Raw genomic sequence first — 19,711 nt, 5'->3', positions numbered from 1 at the left:
ATTTGAGTATTGTTAATTTACCCTTTTATCAAAGACAACTCAGATTCTATTAAAATGACTTAAACAGATCTAAAGATGAGGGATGGGGGCAATTTAGATCATCTCTAAAGTAGAAAAGACAAGCCTTAAATAGAAATGGTGCTTAGTGCCAGTGTGTACTCCTGTCATCTGTACTTGAGAGGAATGAGTTTGTTTTTCTTACTTACTACTAACCATGATTTCTTTGAATCCCTACAAAAAAAGCTAACAGCCAGAATCATTTATGACTCATCAACATTATTAAGCATTCATGCCTTATAAACCAGTGGTTCTCAAACCTTAATGTATATACGCTTAATTAGGGGTCATGTTAAAATGAAAATTTTGATTTATATCAGGTATGGAGTGGGACCTGAGAATTCTACGATTTCTAATAAGCTTCCAGGTGATGAAGATGCTGCTGGACTGTTGGCTCCACTTTGAGTAGCAAGGTTGTAAACCACAAAGATGAGGAAAGAGTCCATTGAAATGTAAAATGAATACAGAGTTATTGAGTCCCATAACATTCTTTTCATATTCCTTATCTAGCCTTTATCACATTGTCCATATCTATGGCACATTTGTCTCTCTGTCCTAGTAAAACTGAACTTGTTGAGGGTAAACCATAATCATTTCTGTTTAGGGTGACCATATAATGTTCAAACCAAGGTACATTTTTTTTTTTTTTTTCTGGCTGCGTCGGTCTTAGTTGCAGCACACGGAATCTTTTGTAGCAGCGTGCGGGTACTTCGCTTTTTTGTGGTGCACAGACTTCTCTAGTTGTAGCGTGTGAGCTCCAGAACACATGGGCTCTGTAGTTGTGGCACGTGGGCTCTCTAGTTGCGGCACACGGGCTTAATTGCCCCGCAGCATGTGGGATCTTAGTTTCCCAACCAGGGATCGAACCGGTGTCCCCTGCACTGCAAGACGGAGTCTTAACCACTGGACCACCAGGGAAGTCCCCAAACCAAGGTACTTTCGAGAGAAAAGAGAGAGATGTGTTAATAGGCCAGGACATCAGAGATAAACTGAGACTGTCCTAGATAGATTTGTAACTATCTTGTCTCTGTCCCCAAAACCTCGCACATGTTAGGCATTTGATAAATGTATGTTAAAGGAATAATATTCTTGTATAACTCTCTGATCAAAGAAGATATTCATAGCTGTTCTATGATTATGAATTTGGTCCATTGTAAAGGAAGAATGTAAAACTCATGACAAGCTTGCTAATACCATACCTCGAAGATGAAAGTTTTATTAATGCATGTTTTTCTGAAGAACTAAGGAAAATCATAGCAACATGTATATAGGAGCTATTTTAAAAATCACTTTTCTCATTATCTCTGAGGACAGAAAATAGGAAGTATGGTACCAAATAGAAAGAGGTCATCCTGGTTAAAACACTATACTATTAGTATGATAGAGAAAAAGGAAAAAGGAAAATGGATGAATTAGAAGTTGTGGGCTATCTGAAAAGTCTGCTCAAAATCAACAGTAATTAGAAATTCTGATTACAAAATACATTTATTCATTGTGAAACTGAAACTCAAAAGGTGGTTCAGGAGTTGTTATGACCAGATGTAATCACCAGGGGAAAGAATCTGTGTTAACTGATTCATCTACGGTTAACTACAGGGGGTAGGGGTTATGCAAAATTCATGCATCAGTAACTATCATTTGCAAATACTGGCTTTTCTGATAATGAAACAAAAAACATTTTATTACCCTGACTTAAGAAATGAAGATTTAATTAAGATCACATTTTAACATTACATACATATAAAGAAACTACATTTCTAAAGTAAAGTATCCTTTTAAAATATGACGTTGTCCTTCCTCTTCTTAACAAATTTAAATTGTTTTACTGAATGCAGAGCTGTTGTTAGATGTGCCTTCATTTTTATACATGTTGAAACGTAACTTGGCTTTGCATCTTTTTCAGGATGTTCTTGAGGAGAGAATTTCCCTGGAAGTTCAACTGGAACAGCTTCGACCATTCTCTCACCTATAAGCCAATTGCCGTTAACTGTGAACATACCCATTTTTAAGCGGTTTTGGGTTCAAAGCCAATTTGGAGACCCAAACGTTCAGCTCACTGCTTAATTCAACATTAAATTTTATGATTCTGTTTCGCCCTATGTGTTCACCACTGTATTTAAGTACCTTTTATTTTTTAATTGCAACAATAAAAGGGTCAGGATGACTTCGTGGAGGGTATGTTGTGTTTGTTGGCACAGCCCACCCTTGTTGCTCTGTAGCGTTAGGAGTACATCCATAACATTGGTCCATTATACTTATGTGGCCAGAACCGCTCACTGCTTGGATTTACAGAACGGGCTTCTCATTTACACCTCGAGCACAGACTCAGAAATATTTACAAAAGGAGACAAAATTAAATAAACTGTCAGTTTGTCTTTAGGTTTAGTACTTAACGTAAAGAATCCAAAAATCTTTAAAATGCATTTCCTATTTAATTTTTGATTTGAAAGAACTATATGGTATAAGGCATTCGTTAACCATAAGCTCTGCCATAATTAACAGTCTTCAAGAGTCACATGGTACTTTCAGACTTTTCCACATCAACTTGGGGGGCAGATTTTGTTTTCCTTATGAAAATTTGATCAGTTTCACCTGTGACCTAAACTTGCTTGTGTGTGAGATTTTAATTCCACAGCAGTCATGTAAACTTACAAATTAACTGTGAAGACAGGCCTTTTTAAATTGTCCCCTAGAAGCAAAGGGAAAGTGTTGACACCACAAACAACGTAAGTACTGTCCACTTGCAAACATCACCACTTTTTGCATGATTTATGTACTTAACTCTCAATTAGAAGCTTATGCTCATCAGCCTCTACAAGTTTTTTCAAGTAAAATGTTTTAAAATTTCTGAGGACCTTAATTATTCACAGAATAAATGGAAATTCCTTAAGATTTCTGGTTTATCTTGAGCTACCTTGTTACTCATTCTTTTGCCATAGAGAGAGGTTTTTCCTGTTAACAAAGGGTTTCTGAAGTTTGTCCTATTCAGGATAATGTAGCGTCTCAGGATTTGTTTTGTATTAGATGATATTTTCATTTTGATCACATTTGTAAGTTTGCATTTATTGCTGACTAACAGCAGATATTCCTTTAACGTTTTCTTCTGTGTGTGGCATCGTAGATGTTAAGCTGCATGGATATATCATAAAAGAATCAAAAGTGTGATTTTTACACTAATAAAAACAGTATTTTAACTTTTGTACATTTTTTAACAAGAATTTAAATTTTTAAGAATTAAAAATTCTGTATTTTGTTGAAAGAAGAAAATGTTTAAAATAGCCTAGTTCACAATCCTAGACTGTACTAGTAAATTTCATTTCCTTAAAGGAGAATTTGAAGCAAAAAGGAGACTGACAACCAAAAGCTTCCTATATTAATACAACTTTATCTACCATTATTAAGTAAAAATATTTTTACTACTGCATATATCAGCTAAAGTTTCAAAGTGGCTAACAGGTTATAGCTTCAGTTTATTAAATAATTAAATGAAGGCTTTAAACGCCCAGAAAACTACTCAATACCTATTTTTATTTTTCTCTGTTTTAAAATAGTTGTCTTAATTTCTTCATTTTTTTACTCAGCAAAATTCCATTACAGGCAAGTTTTGTTTTTTAAAAGGTACCTCCCCACACCCCCTGCCAAACAGCCTTCTAATTTAACAGTGTAACAAATTTTTTAATCTTTTTATTTGGAAGGTCTAAGAATTTAATTTTGCAACAAAAGACCACTTAAAAGTTACAGAAAAATTTTTAGTACTGTATAGTGGTATATTTTTAATGCTCTCTGGAGGAGTACATTCATATTAAGGATATATTTGACAAGTTTTTAAATAAAGTACCAGTTATATTTCTTTTTTTTTTTTTTTTTTTCCGGTATGCGGGCCTCTCACTGCTGTGGCCTCTCCCGCTGCGGAGCACAGGCTCCGGACGCGCTGGCTCAGCGGCCATGGCTCATGGGGCCAGCTGCTCCGCGGCATGTGGGATCTTCCCGGACTGGGGCACAAACCCGTGTCCCCTGCATCAGCAGGCGGACACTCAACCACTGTGCCACCAGGGAAGCCCCCAGTTATATTTCTTATACATATTTTTTAAATCCATAACTATTTCATGAAAATGTTAAAGATAATTGGTAAATCACCAACAGATAAAGACATTTCTCTGATCATTTAAGAAACACTTTTCATTATGACTTTATTTTTCATTAGATCAGAAAACAAAACTTTAAATACCCAATATCCTTATTCAGTCTTAGGTTCTGTCAGTCAGATTACTCTAAATAATACTGTTCATGAAAAATAACTACCAAAAGAAGTGGTTCAAAATATCGTACTCAAATTTTTCGTACTGTGCATTTCACATAATTGAGCATAGATGATGAAGTTTAAAAGTTAGGAAGAGCTTTATGGGTCATCCTAGTTCATCCTCCCATCATCCATGACAAATAATCATTCTGCTCCTTACTGGATCTTCTGGAACAGAAAATAACATGCTGTCTGTCTTTGCCAGGGCAGGTTGGAACTCCCAGTGTTTTAAGTCCAGTCTCACTTTTCCATACTACTTTCGATGGCATTTTGGAGTACTGACAACCACAGGAATTTATCATCCTCAACTTCTGTAGCACAAATCCATTCATGTTTTGGACCTTGAAGAATAAATGCATTCTTGATATCTATAAAAACAAAACATTTGAGGTACACTAATTAGTCTTTGCAGGTAAAAATCAAAAGGAGAAAATGTTTTAAAATTCAAGTCATCTTGAAGAATTTTTTGAAAATTAAAAAGAGATTCAAACAAATACAAATCCAGTTTAGAAAATAACTTCCTAAATTACTGAATTATTCAAATATAGTCTAAAATAGTCTTGTCTTTATCATTGTTTAATTATAATTAGCAATTATTTTTAAAGACTAAGTGATAGACGATGCAATGTTCTTTAATTCCAGAAGGTACTGGGACCAGTAAAGGTCTTTACTAAGAGTTAACTGTAGATAAGAAATGCTGAGAGCTAGACCTAGGCTGCCTTGGTATGAGGCCAGGACAGAATTAAGCCAGTGACTTAGCTGAATGCCCACTTTTAGCTAACATTATGATGTTCTGACATACAGCATAACTGATTAAGAGGAGGTGAAAGGAGACGTGTCATACATGTTATGGGTAACTAACCCTTCTTAGCTGAGTTTGTCTTCTAGGTGAAATGTTTATTCCCACATTTAATGTTCATTTTTTCTCATCCTCAGATTTTAAATGGAGCTGAAGCTAATGGGAAGCAGACCTTTTTAGATAAATTCCTTCTCTAAGATCTTGGTTCTGGCTTTAACCTTAAGTTCTACCTTCACATGCAGTGAAGAATATTGGAATGAGAGGTGTTACATTCAGATTGCCTGGCCTAACAGAAATATAGGAAAGAGATACGGATCCTTTTAAGATTGGGAAGTAGAATGTAAGATAAAAACTAAAAATAGGTACAGTAGGTTTAAGTAGGATTTCTTTTTGTAACAAATGATATTTCTGTTGAGATTATTATGAATGAAATGTTTGTTATTAAATACCCTTTACAAATCGATCCTTTATAGAAGAACTCTTAAATACGATCTTACGGAGGAAGAGGTACAGTCAGATCTGCAAAAATCACTTAGTCCTAGTAGAATGGAAAAATAATAGATAAAAACCTAAAATTGTAACATCCTCAAGCAAAATAGAGTAATGGTTAAGGACTCCAGCTCTCCTGTCAGACTACTTCAAAGAATCCTTCACAATGATGTAGGGTTGTGTTTCCCTTTGTGATTTTTTTTTTTTTTTAAGATGTTGGGGGTAGGAGTTTTATTAATTTATTTATTTTTGCTGTGTTGGGTCTTTGTTTCTGTGCGAGGGCTTTCTCTAGTTGTGGCAAGCGGGGACCACTCTTCATCACGGTGCGCAGGCCTGTCACTCTCGCGGCCTCTCTTGTTGCGGAGCGTGGGCTCCAGACACGCAGGCTCAGTAGTTGTGGCTCACGGGCCTAGTTGCTCCACGGCATGTGGGATCTTCCCGGACCGGGGCTCGAACCCGTGTCCCCTGCATCGGCAGGCAGATTCTCAACCACTGCGCCACCAGGGAAGCCCCCTTTGTGATTTTTGAAAGCTGTTTTCTTAATGTCTAGGGTGTGTGTCTGACAATGCCAGCATTCCTTTCTTTTGCTATTTTAGAGATAGATGAAAGTTTACATTAATGAGACCCTAGAAGTATTTGGGAAATTATTTGCAAGCTGTCAAATTCTAGTTCTTGTCCTGCTTCTCTATTTTAATAGTTAATATGTTTTATATAATGTAGCTTTCTAAAGGTATTTAACTCTTGGGAGGAAAAGAGTACATACATTTGGAATCTGGAATATCTTCTATGAGTAGTCTGTGAAGGGCCACTGATGCAATGAACTGGTAGGTTGATTTTGAAGTCCTTTCAAACGGAGTATGAGACGTGCCCCCACTAGAAACAAGCAGTGCATCGTTGAAGAGGAAAAGACTGAGATCACAGGTATGTTCATAGAGCCTGGGTTTAAAAAGAGAAGGAGCAGTTTTAGAAGTTTTACGTACGTGTTTTGTTACACGGTTCACCATCTTTACGCTCATAAGCTGATAGTCAAGGTTCTTCCCTACCTCAGACCTTTTGAATGGCTTATTGAAGTTCTCTGTATATTTTCCTCCTGGTGTGAATAGTCCCTCTGTCTCTCAGACCAGTCATGTGGGTGGGCCTCAAGGTTCCTGGTGAAATGGTTTGAGCTTATCCATTGGACAAGTATCCAATCAATGCAGGAAAAATGAACACTGCACTTTCCCAACTTGATGACATGAATCAGGTTAAAGCTCTGTTTTTAAACTTTTGTCAGAAGGTTGGTATTTCGTGTTGATGTATTTAGGCAATCTGGGGAAAATGCATTTTCATTTGGTTTGGTTTCATCTTTAAGGGTAACACGTTGGGTTAGAAAAAAGCACAAGAATCAGTAAGGTGCAAGGTGTCTTAAGTAGGAAGCAGGGGAAAGAAAAGCATTCACTAAGTAGGAAATAGGGATTTTTCTAATTTTGATTGGAGGAAAATTGCTAAGTATGAAAAGCTGGAATTAAGTAGCTCTTCATTTCCACAGGGGTTGCTACCATGGTCAACGGTAGGCATGTTTATCAGCAGGCAAAATATTGTGTCCCTAACCTCCATCTAGTATCTTCTGTTGGTGGACCCAGGTCACAGTGTTTAGTAGGTTTCACTGTACTCTAGTATGGGTTATCTCATGTCAGTACTCAATGGAGCATCAAGTGATGTGCTAGGGAGGAGCTTCAGGGAGCCCCACCGAGCCCCCCCCATCTCCACCCCCACCAGGAATGGCCAAGTACAGCAAGCTCATTATTTTGATGGAGGATGACTGAAAAAGAATATGTTTTGCTGAGAAGCATCAAGCAACCCACAGGAAGTTACTGTGAGGAAGTGAGTCAATTTACTGGCTTTTTCAGAGGAATTCTCTTATTTTTTATCTTCATCGTCTTTGTTTAATTTTTAAGTTGTTGATTTAGATCCACATAAAGTTTTACAGCAATGCTAAAGTAACATCAGAATATACTATCAGCTTTTTTCGTGCACTGTTCTTTTGTTTCACTTTTTCTTTTTGCTTGGCTCACTCCTCCCTCCACTCAGGTCACCCTAGTGCACATCTTTCCACTTTTCTTTAACCTGCCCAGGTAGTCACTCACAGATGTACCTGTATATGCATCTACTTACAGGTAGGGTGCCATTGTTTCAAGTATTATTCGAGAATTTTTTCTTGATTTTCTCGTCAATGGAAACCACTTCAAGTTCTTTTTAGTGACTAAGTGATACTTAATAGTGTGGATGAACCATGATTTATCCGACTCTTCCCCGTTTGATGGGCATTTGCTTTGTTGACAAGCTCAGGTCTCTTTCTTCCCTCCTTCCCTCCCTCTCTCTCTTCCTCCTTTCATTTGTTCTTTCTTAATTGCCACTGTGATCAATGTTGGGATAAATCGATTTCCTTACATATAAACAAATTCCTTACATGTGCTGTTATTTCTATCAGGATTCCCAAGGGTAGGATTGACTGGCCAAATGGCATATATATTTTTATCAAAGACTTCCAGATGGTTCTCAATAAAAGCTGCTATAATTCACATTTAGAATCCACTTTATATTATAATGGCTCTGACATATATAGTACAAACTTTAATGTGCATCTGAATTACCCAGAGATTTTATTAAGATGCAAATTCTGATTTGGTAGAGCTAGACTAGCCTGAGATTCTGCATTTCTAACAGCTCCTGGGTGATGCTGATATGCCGACCACACTTTGACTAGTGAGGCACTTAAGTTGTTTATTTATTACAGTCATGTGTGTGACATAGGCAGAGGACTAGATCGGGAGTTAAACATTTTTAAGGAGTGCTATACTTCAGGTTCAGCTCTTTGGAGCGTGTTAGGAAATGCAGGTCACATTAGGTGTGTGGATAGATAGAAGTGCAGTGGTCATCCAACCACTGGAGCTAACTTCCTTTTTCAAACATTTCCTTCCCACCTCTGTGATTATTTAGGCTGGAAGGAGTGGGATGCTTCATATTTACTCATAGTTTATAAGAAATAATGTTCTAGATCAATTTGATAGGTTATTCTGAGAATAATGGAGCACATAGAGCTAGGGATGAGGGAGAGGGGAAGCAAGAAAGATGGGGTGCGTTTAAATCGGTGTGTGGTGGGCTGTATATGGTGAATGGCCACTTTAAATAGGCAGAAGAACTTCACCCATATCCTTGACCCTTTTTTGGCAATATTTTTACTACTGATAAGAATCATCATATCATTTTAGAAAAATGTTCAAAGCTATAATAAAACTTTGCCATTCTATCTGAATGACCAGGGAATGTGCCTACAGGAGTGTTTTGAAGAAGTAGCTTTGAAAGGGGTGTTTGCTTGGTAAACAGATGTTTGGTTTTTTCCTTTGGAAGGGACAGCATTGAAAGTAGAGGTAAATGAAGGAGAATTCTAGTTTTGTGACCCACTTGGACTGAGTGCGTGGATGGCCCAGAGGAGGGAAGGAGCAGGCACATTAACTTGAGCTTGGAGTTGAGGCCACTTGTAATCTGAGGACATGAGAAGAGAAAGATAAACGCACAAAGAGGTTTTTATTATTTTAATCTGATTAGGAAAGTGCTATTTAAATTATATATAAATGAATTTTACCTACAATAAAGCTTTCTGAAAGCCATTTACACACCCCCCCCCCCAAGATCTCCAGTAATTTTCATCCAAAGACAAAAAACAACAGAATCTTTTTTAAAAAACTTAGTTCTTCTGCACATGTAAAAACAAGTGATTTTGCCCTTCGTACCGACATAATGGAGCAACTGAAATGGGAGCTCTGGATCCTACTAGGGTTTCATAAAGCTGCTTCTGCTCACATTCAAAAGAACCAACTCCAGGGTTAGAGTTCTTTCCTTGAACTTGGATAGGATTTCTTTGCTAATTCACAAATAGGCTCAGTGACTCAGCCAACCATAGTTTAAATTCTTAACACCATTCGAGAAGTGTTTTGTTGTTTAATTGCTACATTAGCCAGACCAAGAGACAAAGTACCCAACTTCCATAAATACATAAAACTTTGAAAGTAATTTTCAGAGCACAACCTTTCGCATGAACAGACAACAGTAGGTCATTGGTTCTGTGAGCTGACCTGAGCCAAAACTCTGAACGGTGGATCATTGTGGCTTTTTGGGTTGCCAGGATAAAAATCAATTCGGAGCCAGAGTCCAGCATCCCTGAGAAGTCTGGGTATTTCTCTCTCCCCAGTGCCTAGCTGCCCTGGAAAACGACTGTAGGTCCCTCTGGGTAAGCCAAAAGGAATGTTAACAGTGTGCATGCTCGGTAGTGTGGTAGTGTTTTTCCTCAAGAGGACTCGGGGGTCTGAGAAGTGGATGGCTCTGTTTGGTGGTTTAAAGCCGTGCCTGTATTCACCAGTCTTAGAGGGCTCCACTTTTGCATCTTTGGCGACACCCCCATTAGAAGGAGAACAAAAATAAACAAAAATGCTAAAAATCAGCAAGCTTAAAGTCACATAGATGAAAATTGGTGTTTCTGAAAAAAACAATAATATAAAAATTCCAAGGTACATAATGTATTATAAAAGCTTAACAAACCCAGAACTCTGAGGGCTGTATCCGGAGAGGGAAAAATGCCTCCAGATTCCCTAACTCTAAAATGACTGCGACTTTGTCTCTACCCCAGAGCAAATTTTTTCATTTATAGTACAAATATTTACTTGTTCTTTCTGTGTCACTGCTCTTGTTTATTAGTAATTTGTTTAGTACTTTTTGCTATGTTGGTGAGTTTATTATGAGGAAGTCTCAGTTCATCTTTCCACCTGCTGGTCTAATCAGTGGATAGAACACTGAGACCTGGTTTTGAATTCTAAACAAGCACTTGTTAGTAATGTGACCTCAGACAAGTTACTCAAGTCCAGATTCCCCACGCATAACATGGTTCCATTCCTACCTTCCTCACCAAATGATTGTAAAGAGTATATCAAATGAGAGAAGTTACAATACGTGGTAAACTATAAAGCTTTAGACTCATGTGAGTTGGCACCGTGTGCAAAATATAAGCAGACTTTCCCCTAGTAGAAATCCCTGATAGAAATCGTGGGAATGTCATTTCTTGGGTTTCATATGACTTCCTAAAATGACAGAAAACAAGGTTTCAGCCTAAATGTTCTGTGATAACTTTTGGAATATGAACCTTTTTTGCATTTACTTAACTTAAATATTAATGTAAAATTACATTTGTATTTACTGCTTGGCAAATCACTGAGATAGTGCCTACTTAAACATAAATGTACCTTGTAATTAGAGTGTAAAATAATGTAGTATTCCCCTGTTTTCCTGAAACTCTCAAATGTACTGTTGTCCAAACACTAAAGCAGAAGTCTAAATTCTAATATTTGAGACTTCTGGTTGGATGTGTAAAGAGCTTGGAAGTCATCACTTCCATCGCACGACAAAAAGGAAGCTGAAAACTCAGAATCAACAATTCTTCCTAGATCCATCGAAGAAGTGAGGTTATAAAGTAGATTACCACCCCAAAGCTGAAGAGATGAGCTGATACGTAGAATCACAGCTTACTGAAAGCAGAAACTGCTGTTGGAGCCAGCATCAGGTAAGAATATTAAAGCGTAGTTGACTAATTGCTAGAGCCTGAGTGTGAACTAGTTCAAGAGATTACGAATTCCTGGAGGCCTAGCACTGGCCCACACCACACCTCCGCACCCTTGCATGAGTTTAAAACTTGCAGGAGTTTTACCTCCAGGAGCCTCACCAGATTCTCACTGTGACACTCAGAAAAATACCCTCATTCTTCCCATGGGGAGGGAGAAAGTAACTATTTGAAACATGCCCAGAGTCCTATTCTATTCTCTTAACAAAGGCCTGCCTTCAAGGGAAACAGTTCTACCAGAATCTAACCAAGATGAGGAAAGGGAAATACCCAACCCCACAGCTACCTCTAACCTTCCTGTTTCGTCTTAGAGGTGACTAACAATAATAATAATAATAATAATAAAAGTAAAAAGCTGATAGACACTTGTAAAGATCATAGCCCAGGGGTGCAGTCTCACTGAAAACCTGAGACCTAATGATAGGACATACAACTCTTCCCTTCCCCTCACATCTTCCTACCACATCAACAGGACTCCTTATAATAACAAGGTATTATAGCTGAAAAGGACTGCAAGGTTCAAGTCCTATTTAAGGAATATCTAGGAAAACCCAAAGACAACAGGGGAGACAAAAATGAAAATTTCAGCCTCTGACACCACAGCTACAACAAATGGTAAATACAGGCTAACATTTAGCCAGGTAAATGTAAAACCTCATACTAAAGACCTATTGGCCTCATTTCCTTTTATCCAATACATGATGTCTAGCTTTCAACAAAAAAATTATAAGGCATGCTAAGAGGCAGGAAAACACAGTCTGATAAGACATGGCAAGCATCAGAACCAGACTCGGATATGGTAGAAATGTTGTTAGAATTATCAGACCAGGGAGTTTAAAATAACTAAGATAAGCTAAGTTAAGAACTCTACTGGAAAAAGTGGACAACATGTTAGTACAGATGGGTAATATAAACAGAGAGATGGAAATTCCAAGAAATAATTAAAAAGAAATTCTAGAAATCAAAAACACCATAATAGAAATGAATAATGCCTTTGCTGGGCTCATCAGCAGACTGGACATAGCCAAGGAGAGAATCAGTGAGCCTGAACTACATCAACAGAAAGAAAAGAGAAGAGTAAAAAAGAAGGGAACAATATCCAAAAGATGTGGGACAATTACAATGGGTGTATAAATGTCTAATGGAAATATCAGATGGAGAAGAAGAAGGATGAAACAGAAGAAATAGTTGAAGTAATAATGGCTGAGAATTATCCAAAATTATTGACAAGCACTAAACCATAGGCCCAGGAAGCTTAGAGAATACCAAGAAGGATAAATCCCCCCAAATCTATATGTATCACATACAAATTTGAGAAAATCAAAGAGAAAGATAAAATCTTGAAAGTATCCAGAGACAACAATGAAAAACAAAACAAAATGAAACATCTTTCTTATAGAGGAACAAAGGTAACGATTACACTGGATGTCTCTTTGGAAACCATGCAAGCAAGAAGAGGGGGGAGTGAAGTAAGTATTGAAAGAAAAAACCCCACCAAACTAGAATTCTGTAGCCAGAAAAAGTATCCTTCAAAAGTGAAGGAGAGGGGACTTCCCTGGTGGTGCTAATGGTTAAGAATCCGCCTGCCAATGCCGGAGACATGGGTTCGAGCCCTGGTTCAGGAAGATGCCACATGCTGCAGAGCAACTAAGCCTGTGTGCCACAACTACTGAGCCTGCACTCTAGAGCCCGTGAGCCACAGCTACTGAGCCCACGAACCGCAACTACTGAAGCCCATGTGCCTAGAGCCCGTGCTCCACAACAAGAAAAGCCACCGCAGTGAGAAACCTGTGCACTGCAACAAAGAGTAGCCTCCACTCACCGCAACTAGAGAGAGCCTGCACCCAGCAGCGAAGACCCAACGCAGCCAAAAATTAATTTTTTTTAAAAAAGTGAAGGAGGGGCTTCCCTGGTGGCGCAGTGGTTGGGAGTCCGCCTGCCGATGCAGGGGACACAGGTTCGTGCCCCGGTCCAGGAAGATCCCACGTGCCGTGGAGCAGCTGGGCCTGTGAGCCATGGCCGCTGAGCCTGTGGGTCCAGAGCCTGTGCTCTGCAACGGGAGAGGCCACGGCAGTGGGAGGCCTGCGTACCGCAAAAACAACAACAGCAACAAAAAAAAAAAAGTGAAGGAGAGGGACTTCCTCCTGGCGGTCCAGTGGTTAAGACTTCACCTTCCAATGCAGGGGGTGCAGGTTTGATCCCTGGTTGGGGAGCTAAGATCCCACATGCCTCACAGCAAAAACAAAAGAACAAAAAAAACATAAAACATAAGCAATATTGTAACAAATTCAATAAAGACTTTAAAAATGGTCCACATTAAAAAAAAATCTAAAAGAAGTGAAGGAGAAATAAAGACATTCTCAGACAAACATTGAGGGAATTCATTGCCAACAGATCTACCTACCTAGCAAGAAATGTTAAAAGAAGTTATTCAGAGAAAAGGTAAGTTATATAAGTCAGAAACTTGGACTTACATAAAGGAAGAGTGTTTGAAAATGAATATATGAAAGTAAAATAAATTCTAATAATAAAAACTGGAATAATCCCTAGCATGTCTCCTACTACACCAGTGCGTTTAGAATTGCTGGCTTGACAGCTAGTTTCCTTCTACCACTGTAGCTCATTTCTATTGCTACTGACCAAAAACAACAAAACAAAACAAAAACACCATGACAATGAGAAAAGTGATACGACTATGTGATTTGATTTTCATTTAATATCCACTCCAGGTGGGGATCGAGGTGAAGGGACTGGAAGGGACTGGTTTCTTCCAACCTCCCCCATCCCCCGCCACTGCCACCACCCTGCCCTGGGCCTTTGGGAAACATTCACTGAAATATTCATTGAAATAACAGGCAAACCAATTTTCATTTCTTTTATTGCAGTTAATTCCTCTCCATTTGGTTGCTCTTTGTTGAGTTATCATCTTTGCCATTACTACTGAAAACATAGATTGGCAAACAATTTTCTAAAGCAGGAATTGAAAACCTATGGCCTCACCCCTTGTCTTCTGTAAATAAAGTTTTATTGGAACACAGCTACACTCATTCACTTAGGTATTGTATTGTTTTTGAAGATTGTATTATTCATTATGTATTGTATTTATGTAGCTGCTTTTGTGCTATAACAGCAAAGTTAGGTAGTTGCCACAGAGATCATTCAGCAAGAAAGACCTAGAATACTTACCATCTGCCCCTCTACAGAAAAAGGTTGCCCATCCTTCTTCTAAAGGAGGAAAGGGAATGCTAGCACCCTCTCGTCACAATAGCTCTTATACTGTGAGCACTGTACAAACTAGATATGTGAGACCTCAATACCATGGTGGTCTTAGGGTGAGACCTTCTGAATACTGACCTCAGTAACTAACTGCGGACAATCAACTGGTCTTCTCTTTCTCAGAGTTGAGCAGATCATCCATGTGGTACCCCGCAACACCTGGCTCTCCTCTCAGTAGGAAAGTGACCAAACTTCAGAACTCCTCTTTCAGTGGAGTTAGTGGTCCCGGCAATGACAGTTCAGTTTCTCCCATTCTACCCAGTAGCTGCCTGGTATGCGAGTAAGGTGATAAAACACCTTACATCATCTCAGAGAGGGGTGTGTGTGTAACTTTTTAGTTCAACACAAAGATTTATCGTAAATTTACAATATGACAGACATTGTACTGGATTCTGGGTACAAGATAAATATGATACAGTCACAGCCATAGGATAGTTAAATATTTACCTTAAAGAGAAACTTAGTTCCTCATCACAGCAGTGAAGTTGGGCTACATCTTGGACCCTAATCAGATATCTGTTTACTTCTGATAGAGTCTATGAAATAAAAAACAAAATTAGAAATATATAAATTTTTAGAAAATAATTTCCACTACTGAAGAACCATTTTATATCCCAGAAGATGTAAGTGTTGAGTAGAACTCAGTTCAATTATGAAAAAGCATTGTTTGTCAAACAGTGAAAACTGTATTTTTAAACTATTGAAAACATTGTTTTATTATAAATGCCTTCCTAGCATCAAAAATAAGGTGGGGGTGGGGTGAGTCAGAAGGGATCTATGGAGAAAAGGAGGTGAATGAAATGTTACAAATTAAGAAGTCAGGCCCTTTTACTGATCTAGCCATGGAGATGATCACTTGATGTGTATAGTGATCCAAAGGTAAAGTTCTGTGGGCTCTGTGAGTTCCAAGATTTTGGATTTTCTGTAATCCAACCAACTCCACCTCTTTCCCTATCAAAATGTGCAGATCTAAATTAGGCCCAAACAACTCCACCTTGCTCCCCAGTTTGAGCAAATAACAATAACACTTCCAGTCAACTGATATTTTAATTCAATATAATTCATATATTGAACTCCTAGTATATGCTGAACACTAGAAGACACGAAAATCATAGTTCATACCTGATGGAGCTCCCAATCTTGTGAATAAAGGACTGAAGGAAAACGTGGCAGAGACCTTCAGGGTGCTGCAGAATACCTAGGAAGGGGCAGCTCACACTGGAGACGTTGTGGGATACTTCACAAGGCAGACGAAGATTGAAATAGATCTTAAAAGGCTGAATAGGAGTTTATCCAGTGGAGTAGAAAAAGAAGGCAATTTCTGAGAAGGAAGAGCATGGGCAAAGCACAAATGTGTGAAGAGAGGCTCACGTTATTAGAGAACCGTGAGTAGATTTATGTGGTTTGTCATAAGGTGCTAGGCGAGGCAGTGAGAAGGAGGGTAGAATGGGACCAGATGATATTCCGTAGGTAACAGATAGCCAGCAGAGGACTTCTAGGATTCCCGCTGATGTCCTCAGTGGGCAGAATCCTGCACCAGATACTATGTGCAGGGAGATATAAAACAGTAAAGACACGGCCCCATTCCTCAAAGGGGGTCATGATCACAGTAGTCCCAAGAAAGGTGCTAAGACTGCAGAGAAGTTATGGGATGGGGTCAAGACCACATGTGCCTCTTCTCATCTAGCATCCTTGCCAATAACAGGGATGTGGAATATGAGAGCTTGGCAGCCCCTGGCACACAGCAGGCACTCAATGGATGTTAGCTGAATCAAAATCTGTATGTCTCCTTTTTGCCAGTGACTTGAGGTTATAATTCATGAGCCTGAGACGGAGCAAGTGCATCAGAATACATACCAGGCACCCACAGATGATTCTCTCTATGTTTGACAGCTGATCTTTCATATTGATGTTCTGCTTCATCCAGAAAACAAAGTGATTTTAGGGAAACTGAAATTGTGATGTTTTTATACATAAAAAGTAGATTAAAATATTTTATGGCACTTGATAAGGGCACGGTATTTTCATAAACTATTATGAGAATCTCCATTTCCTGTACCCAATATGTTTTAAAACAATGAGGCTAGCGACAACACTGTATTCAAAAATTTCTTCTGGGCATGATGAGCTGTCATTTACATTAAGCCCAGACTCCCATGCACTGTGCACGTCACAGTGATGTTTTCAGAATGATAGCACCGTACTCCAAGACGCTGAATTCCTGCAGAATATAGTTGTGATTGCTCTACTTACTTAGGCAGGAAAGTTAATTAATACATGAAAAAGTACTTTCAGAAACAAGGGGTTTTACTCTTTTTCTTTCCTTTTAGTTATCTAGAAAAATCACCCAAATACTCCATTTTTTAAACTTTTATATTAATAAAGATTTTATTGTACTTCTACAGGTATCTGAAAACATTGTCTCATGTGATTTGGTTTAGAATAGGTGCCCTCCGTGCTCAAAATCACTGAATACAATGATTTCACATTAAAAGGATGAAAGACTTTGAAGTAAAGAATACCCCAGGAGGATAAGGTATTTCAGGATCTTTGAGTTAAGAGTACACAAAAGCACTGTAACATTTTTAAAGGACACAGGCTCTTAGCAGCAGCCAACCTGATCTATGTAACCTTTGTATTTCTTGATTACTTCAATTGCAGTGGTCGAGTCCCGTGGTCAACATGTTCTGCAGAAGTGTGAAGCCTCAGAGCGTAGAGAAGAGAATATATTCTTCAGACCTTCGGGATGGGTGCAAAAGCAGCTCTGGAAGGCTGTATGAGGCACAGACAAGGGAGCCCTGGTCTCTTTCTGACGGCCAGAGAACGCCCATACTTGGGGTGCCCCGGCTGTGCTCTCCCTCAGAGCTTACCTCAGCATCTTTGTAACAATGGTCTTATCATGCCTCTTCAGGAAAGCTCGGAGTGCTGGTATCATTTCTCTGCACTAAAGGTGAGCATTATATTGTCAAATCTCTATAAGACAGTTTGGAAGCATTCAGTTCCACCAGGCGAGCACCATCTGTGAAGCGCTCAAAAGCAAAAAGGCAGCATCTACATCTAATCACAGTGTTATTAACACTATAGGTGCTTACTGATATCCCAAGTATAGTGTTTTAATTGTACCATAAACCTAACCCTATTCATTGAACTTCATAAGTATAGAAAACTGAAAATGGGCTTTGTGTGCAGGTAGGCCTGGATTAGAATTAGAATTCTAATTTAATTCTATCTAATTCTATGTGACTTTGTCAAGTTACTTAACTTCTCTGAGCCTCAGTTTTCTCATGGATATCATATCTAACCTTGCAGTGAGTGGGGAGGGGGCAAATCCTATCCGTAAAGTGCCTGTCACACAATAAAGGTTATTTCCTAATAGTAAGAGACTATTAATGGGTTCACCTGTAATACTGCTGTTAAGCATGTTTTCCACAGCAACATTAAAAAGGTGCTCCACTATACTTAATATCTGTTTTAAAATGTATTATTCATCACCATTACAGCCCCCAGGAAGTTACCTCATTTTTCTCAGATGGAAGTGATGCTAATTTCTAGAAGTCAAATAGTCACTGATTTCAGAAATGTTAAGAGCTAACGTTTATTGCATGCTTACTTATATTCACCCCCATGCTAGTGAAATAGATACATTATTATCCATAACTATAAAAATGTTGGCACAAATTTGCCTGTAATAATATATGATGCTTTGTTCCAATTCTTGTCCTAAATGTCAGTTCTATGAAATTGCTTTATTCATGCAACTTTCACATAATCGAGTTGTCCTGCAGTGTTTAAACTCCCCAGGTGGGGCAGGAAGAGGACAGCAAAGGGCAATGTCTGAGGTCAGGAATCGTCCAGAGACTTCCCAGCCCCGGGCTTTCCCTTCAGGGCCTCAGTGCAGACAGGTGGACATGGCCACAGTGGACGTGGGGACGGTGGCAGAGTGCACCACCACGTCACAGGTTGCCTCTCCTGCTACCCTTTTGATGTAAACTGAGGAGGGAAGAGAGGTATCCTACTGCCATCAGAGGAGATCCCAACAAGAGCAGCAAGGGGCATAGACGGGAGCTGCATATTTCCGCTCAGACGGTGTACGGCAGGAGTCACAACAGGGACAACTGTTTATAATGCACTCGCTCGGGAATGTACGACAAAGGAACTCCTCATTTCATCGTGAGATTTCACACATTGAGTGTTTTTATTCCAATGTGTGGATTATGAATTCCTTTTCTCCATGAGAGAGCTGGACTCGCCCAGGACGCCCAGGCCTGTAGTGGCAGCATGGAATCAGGGTTAACAGTCTTGCTTCTGCCTCATTGTGAAGCATGTTCCTGTAACCGAGCCCCAGGGTAACTGGGACAGGTGGGAGTCTGGCTTTTTGCATGAGGATAAGTTCAGTCCCACAACCGGTTCCAGGGCGCTGCTGGATCAAGCACTGTGCCAGCCCGTAGCGACACAAAATTAGGTAAGTCAGGGTCCCTGTCCTCAAGGAGCTCACAGTAAACCAGAGAAGATCTGGAAGCCAAGAGTAGAGAAGAAGTCTTTCCTGGTAATTGTAGTCCTTCGGGTTACACATGAAACTTCCTCTCAAGCTCAGAAGGGCTAATAAGTGCCTGGATGGTCACTCAATCTTTTACCTTCTCCATAGTTTTCAGAATAACAGGGTAATTGTGGAAGAAATTGGTGTATATGTTCAATTGGCTTCCAAACTTTATGAATATTTCTCCCACGCAGTGAGCTGGGCCCCATTCCTGTAGTCTGTCTCTCAAGTCATCTAGAAACCACCTGCAATATGAGGAAAGCGTGGCCATGAAATATCGGCTAGTGACAACCTATAAACTTAAGAAATAAATTCGTGGTCAGTCGTTTAGGGCAGGGCTTTTGTCAGATCCTTTTGTCTTGACACTGAGCGGTTCAGATTTGACAGGAAAGGAGGAGATGGGAAGTGAGGACGCAGGTTGAGTCAGATGGTCATCCACCGAAGACCTTCCACCAGTTTCCACCGAAACTCAGGCTCTCCTTTCTGTGTTTAGGGAAAAGTACCTGTGAACCCGCCACTCCTGGGTAATTAGGTTGCCTGGTGGTCCGTATTTTCTATATATCAAAGTCCTGTTTTATTTTGTAATGCAGAGGGAGAAGCCAT

The 19,711-nt window shown here is 39.3% G+C and overlaps 2 protein-coding genes across 15 annotated transcripts in view; one reads left to right on the top strand and one right to left on the bottom strand.

Annotated features, from left to right (window-relative positions):
• Positions 1-3,257, top strand: part of REPS1 (RALBP1 associated Eps domain containing 1) — a 74,404-nt gene extending 71,147 nt beyond the window's left edge. For 12 of the 14 annotated variants that reach the window (XR_002179713.3, XM_019951704.3, XM_019951699.3 and 9 more), the window contains one exon: positions 1,961-3,257. Coding sequence is in view for 12 of the 14 variants with exons in the window: in XM_019951700.3 (XP_019807259.2) it covers positions 1,961-2,066 (106 nt within the window). In the remaining 2 variants the exon portion in view is untranslated. The other 2 variants (XR_012324880.1, XM_073789659.1) reach the window with 1 other exon arrangement.
• Positions 3,258-4,309: 1,052 nt separating this feature from the next.
• Positions 4,310-19,711, bottom strand: part of ECT2L (epithelial cell transforming 2 like) — a 74,831-nt gene continuing 59,429 nt past the window's right edge. The window contains 9 exon segments of the mRNA XM_073789311.1: positions 4,310-4,725; positions 6,409-6,581; positions 15,019-15,107; positions 16,429-16,521; positions 17,189-17,238; positions 17,241-17,294; positions 17,297-17,343; positions 17,442-17,515; positions 19,206-19,400. Coding sequence (XP_073645412.1) covers positions 4,598-4,725; positions 6,409-6,581; positions 15,019-15,107; positions 16,429-16,521; positions 17,189-17,238; positions 17,241-17,294; positions 17,297-17,343; positions 17,442-17,515; positions 19,206-19,400 — 903 coding nt within the window. The 3' untranslated portion in view covers positions 4,310-4,597.

The sequence above is a fragment of the Tursiops truncatus genome, chromosome 12 (genome assembly GCF_011762595.2).
Source record: "Tursiops truncatus isolate mTurTru1 chromosome 12, mTurTru1.mat.Y, whole genome shotgun sequence".
In the NCBI taxonomy this organism is placed as follows: domain Eukaryota; kingdom Metazoa; phylum Chordata; class Mammalia; order Artiodactyla; family Delphinidae; genus Tursiops; species Tursiops truncatus.
Note: the sequence above shows the minus strand (reverse complement) of the source record. Positions and strands in the feature narration are given on the sequence as shown.